Genomic DNA, 5804 nt, shown 5'->3' on the forward strand with positions numbered 1-5804 from the left:
CAGAGTATGGAATGGAAATATTCTCAATTGCTGACCATGAAAAAGTTCAAAAGTCAACCATCAGCTAAAATGGCATTCTCAAGGGCCAGTGTTAAAACACTATCAGGAAAAAGGTTCAACAATCAGCAGTGCTTATTACAATGAGATGCTCAATGAAGAACTGAAGCCTAAACTTCCGATTAAATGCAGAGGACTGCTATCCAAAGGCACTGTGATCTTAAAGGACAATGCATATCCCCACACCTCTGCTCACTGTTGATACTCTACAAAAAACAACTTTGTTTTAAGGCATTGAATCATCTTCCCAGTAGTCCTGATCTTGCTCCATCAAACTTCCACCTGTTTTGTCCCTTAAAAGCAGCCCTTTGAGGACAAAGTTTCACCTCTGTGAAGAAGTGAAGACAGCAGTGTACTCAGATCTCAGAGTTCAGCCTAAAACATTTTTTAACCAAAAAATGTGAAAGCTTGTTGACACATGGACAAAGTATGTTGAAAAGCAAGGAGATTATGTCACAAAATGGTGCATTTGTCTGTTTTAGAAGTTGATTAAAATAAATTCTAGAACCAGAGTATGGATCATTTTTTACTCACCCTTGTATACTATCCAATTTAAAATTAAGGTAGCATTCAAGAGGGTGTTAAATAGTAAATTCTCATTCTCTCGCTAATTAGGAAGACAAGATGTGACAAAGTCCATAGGAAATCAAACTGATTGACTAGTTAGATCTTTTCTGAATACAATAGTTAATAGCTGAGTTGTTCCCCTAGGCAAAATTGGATTTCCTCCTTGAAGACAGCCTGGTTTGAAAGTGTGGTTTTGTCAAGTAAATATTTTTCTGTGCATTTAATTGTGTGAAATCAGAAAACTAAAGGAAGACATTTTTCCTTATTTCTTGTGGCACTGCTACCGAAGATTCTATAAATCCCAGGACCAAATTCTCACCTTTCTTTCCTCATAAACAGTAACTTATTTGTCCTCAAAAGAGCTCTGGCACAAGAGAAAGCTTCTGATTGTGTGAAATAGAGGAGGAAGAAACAGTACCTATCATGGCAAAGGTTGTCCTTTGTAATGGAATATATTGCTCTGGTCCACCATTATGATTTCACCTTATATTTGAAGTTCAGCAACATAATTTGACTTCAATACACAGGATATCTCAGGGTTATTTCTAAAAAGTGTCCAGGCAGAGAAGCCCTAAGGACATACAGACCCAGAGTTATCCATAAACCAAACAACATTCTCTCAACAGATGAGGTATATTGTGTACCTGTTACACACCTGAGTGTCCCTGTGTGCTGCCAGCAGTTCATGTACTCCACTGCTAACAGTGAGATTGGAGATTTGAATCCACCTAGAGGCACTTCTTATGGCACTGTGAGATAAATCACTGGACCACAAGGTTGGTTCGAACCATAAGGTTGAAGTTGAAACTCACCAGCGGCTTTATGGAAAATCCCATACAGGGTCGCTATGAGTTGAAACTGACTCAACAGGACTTAACAGCAACAATAGAGGCACTTCGGAAGAAATGTTTAGCAATCTGTTGTTGCTAGATGTCATCCAGTTGGTTCCAACTTATATGTTATATAACACAATGAAACACTGCTATTTCTGCTCCATTCACACAGTGTTGTTACATTTGAGCCCATTGCTGCTGCCACTGTACCAATCCATCCCATTGGGATCTTCCTTTTTATCATTGACCCTCTACTTTACCAAGCATGATGTCCCTTTCCAGTAACTTGTTGCTGTTGGTAGTATGTCCAAAACATCAGAGACGAACTCTTACTGTCCTGACTTCTAAGTAGCATTCTGGTTGTACTTTTTCCAAGACAGGTTTTTACTTGTTCTTCTGTTTGTCCAGGGTTCTTTTAATATTCTTCTTCAATATCATAATTCAAATGTACTGATTCTTCAATTGTCCTCTTTATTCTTTGTCCAACTTTCACATGTTTATGAGGCAATTGGAAATATTGAGGTCAGTCTCACCTTAACTGATATATTTGTTCTTAAACCCTTTAAAGAGGACTCTTACAGCAGATTTGCCTAATGAAACACAATGTTTGATTTCTTGATTACTGCTTCCATGAGTGTTATTGTGGATCCAACTAAAATAAGTCTTTGACAATTTCAGTCTTTTCTTGGCTTGTCAGGATGTTATTTACTGGTCCAGTCATGAGGATTTTTGTTTTCTTTACATTGTGGCACAATCCATATTGTCTTTGATCTTCTTCAGTAAGTATTTTAAGTCCTCTTCACCTTCAGCAAACAAGATTGTATCATATGCACATCACAGTCTATTAATGAGTCTTTCTCCAATCCTGATGTTACATTCTTCTTCATATAATCCATCTTCTCAGATTATTTGCTCAGCATACAGCTTGAATAAGTATGGTGAAAGGATACAACCCAGGTGCATAACCTTCCTGATTTTAAAACATTCACTATCCCCTTGTTCTATTTGAACAACTGCCTCTTGTTCTATGTACAGGTTCCTCATGATCACAATTAAGAGTTCTGGAATACCCAGTTTCTACAATGCTAGCTATAGTTGCCATGATCTAGACAGACAAAAGAAAGCCTTTGAGTCATCAGTAAAGCACAAGTGAACATCTTTCTGGTAGTCTTTGTTTTCAATCAAGATCAATAATCTACTGAAAAACCAATCACTGAAAACCTTATGGAGCACAGTTGTATTCCGACATACATGGGGTCACCATCAGTCAGAGTTGACATAATGCCAACTGGGTTTTTGGTTAAGGGCTAAGTACAGTTGTGGACAAGATGTAGAAAACAGATTGATAGGTCTTTAAGGAAGAAAATATAGGTCACTTGGCCTTTTTTGAATGTCTAAAATTTAGTAATCTCCATGATACATCAAAAATCAACTCTAATAGGCTAATCCCTTTTCTGAAGTTGCCATAGTACATAAAAAAAAATACTGTTATCACATCTGGTGTTTTTATTTTCTTAATTCACAGAATGTCAGCATTGGGGTTCTGAGTTCCAGCTACCTAATTTGGATTTTGAAGATGTTTTAAAAAATGATGAATATGCATACAAGTGGCTCTCTACCCTGAAGAAAGTAGGTATAGTGCGACTCACTGGAGCATCTGATAAAAGAGGAGAAATTTTAAAACTTGGGAAAAGGATTGGTTTCCTTTATCTCACATTCTATGGGTGAGTTGCCAAATCTTTGCATTCTACCAATATACATAAAATTGTATGTGTTTCCAAGAAAGGGAACTCCTTTCAGTGGACATATAGAAATTTCTATATCTTGAGCAAGGAGTAAGATGTGAAGACAAATCTAATGGTGGGATTTCTTAGAGTATGACAAGAACTTTTAAGGAGTCTAAAATCCTAGACTGCAAACCACAAGGTCAGCAGTGCAAATTCATCAGCTGCTCCTCAGAAATACTGTACAGGGTTGCTATGAATCAGAACCAACTTGACAACACGTAACAACAACAAAAACCCAGAGAAATCAGGCATCAAGGACATCAGCCTAGAGGTAAATGGGATGGAAGACTGTTTTCTTATTATTTTTATAAACTACTTGACTTTACAAATGTTACACCCTCGGAAACCCTGTACAGGGTCGCTATGGGTCGGAACCGACTCAACAGCACTTAACAACAACAACAACAAGATTCATTAAAGGTTTACCTCCCAAGAATTGGTGCAAAATAAAGTTGGACCCTGGGGAATTTAAACCAGGCATGATATGTGTGAAGAAGAAGAAGAAAAAAAAGATAAAACTAGCATGCAGAAAACAAAGTCTATGCACTTAAGCAAGTAGCAGGAAATCAAATTGATTTTAACTTTGGAGCAAGAAATTGTCATAAGAATTTCCAGGGAGGTAACTTGAAGAGAGTAATTATGAATAGTGAAACACTAACAACCAGAAACAGTTATCAATGTGTGGATATTTTTAATATTTCCACTCTTTAGAGTGTGTCCCTTTTTATTACTATCCCAGAAAACTGATGCAATTATTCTTGGGTCACTGAATGAAAAACATTGGATGTGAAAGGGACCCTAAAAATCCAAAGTTGCAAACTGTTGAGGAAGAGGCTATATGTATGCAGATGTGTTTTGTTTGGCCCACATCATAATGATTTTTAAAAAAAGAAAGAAAGAAAATGGAATTAGTACTCAATGCTTACAAAAGGGAAGATTTTACATTTAAAAAAAGGGAAAAACTGAATTTCTAACTTTTCTTAAAAAAATCAAATCTGACAACTGTGTTCTAAATCCCTCCCTGCCAACAATCTGCTAGATGTATGTAGAAACTGTCCCTTAGAAAGAGCATATGCTTACTCTTCGGTTTGCCAAGTCCTCCTTGTTTCTACCCCAGCCCTGTAAAGATCCTTTGAGTTTGGCATATTTATCTATAGAAAGACCTTTTCTGTACATAAACAGAGGAACAGATATATTTAAACACTTCAATGATATGAGCAAATTCACAGCAGAAGATCCTGCTCTAAATTGAACCACTCAGTCTCTACTCCCTAACTCCACTGCAAGAACTTGGAGTTACCTTCAGGAGATTTGTGTGGTAAGAAATTTTATCTTCTCTACATATCCAAGGAATTTAGGAGTCCTGGTGTGTCTCTGTATGATAAGCACTGAACTATTAACCACAAGTTTGATAGTTCAAATCTACCAGCCTCTCCTCAGAAACCCTACACCAGGTCACCATACATAACAGAGATTACAGAGGTAATTAAAGACAGAGAGAAGGCAAAGACTTGAAATTAAAGAGTGTCAAGTGTATTATCTGTTCTTGGTCTTTCTCACAATAACTTTGAAGTAGATACTATTATCATTATTCACTGATGAGGACTCAGAATCCTTAGGTAGAAATAAATCTGAAGTCTGGATCTGCCCTATTCATAGACTTCCTACTCTACCTCACTAACAAAAATAATATGAAGGAAACACACACAAAGGTGCCTTCAGACACCATAGGTAAACAGAACACTTCAAAATAAATGTTTTCTATGCTTTTTAACAGCTTTTAGTTTTTGATATCAGACTTCTGCGTTTATTCCAAGACATTTCACAATTTTATAACAGTGGCCAATTTGAGGATCTTTGTTGGAGTTTCCTAAATATCACCCACCCTTCACACTAAGAATCAGTACCCTTGTCCTGATTTATGATTTGGGTTTTGTTTTGCTTTTACAGGCAAAATTTCTATAAAAGGACGGATCATTTGACCACTGATCTAATACTGTGAAATGTATTGGAATAAATGTTAAAAGTCTGTTGTCAAAACAAACAGACCTCTTACTATCATTCAATTTCCATTGTTCAATACCTACCATCTAACCAGACAGGTTTAACCTCCCCTCTTGCACTTTCCTCATGTGGTCACATTTTTTCCCTTGGTCTCAAATTATACCACAAACCTAGAAAAGTCTTTCTTGCCACATTACTCCCATCACTGATCACTGATTACCAAGATGGTTCTATATTCTTTTTGGCAATGTTTTGGCTATCTCAAGAACTTACCAAGACTAACTGTTTTATTGTTATTGTTTTGTTGGTTGGTTGGTTTTTATCCTTTTATGTTTGTGTTTATGTTTGTTTTTGCTATTGTTGCTAAAAAAAAAGAAAAAGAGTGACTATTTCCTCTGACAGCACATAAGTTACCTTCCTCTCTTGCTCCTCTCCCCAATAATATGGAAACATTATATTGACATTTAGGTAGCATGTGGATTTAAAAAGGATTATTTGGAAAAGTGGCTCTTATATTTGAATGACTACATATTTGGTATATATATATACATATATA

The 5804-nt window shown here is 36.4% G+C and overlaps 1 protein-coding gene across 1 annotated transcript in view; it reads left to right on the forward strand.

Annotated features, from left to right (window-relative positions):
- Positions 1-2982: 2982 nt before the first annotated feature.
- The window catches only part of LOC102830727 (gamma-butyrobetaine dioxygenase-like), a gene marked incomplete at its 5' end in the record, with an annotated part of 53050 nt that continues 50228 nt past the window's right edge, over positions 2983-5804 (forward strand). The window contains one exon of the mRNA XM_006864902.1: positions 2983-3181. Coding sequence (XP_006864964.1) covers positions 2983-3181 — 199 coding nt within the window. The remainder of the gene's footprint in view (positions 3182-5804) is intronic.

The sequence above is a fragment of the Chrysochloris asiatica genome, unplaced genomic scaffold (assembly GCF_000296735.1).
Source record: "Chrysochloris asiatica unplaced genomic scaffold, ChrAsi1.0 scaffold00072, whole genome shotgun sequence".
NCBI lineage: Eukaryota > Metazoa > Chordata > Mammalia > Afrosoricida > Chrysochloridae > Chrysochloris > Chrysochloris asiatica.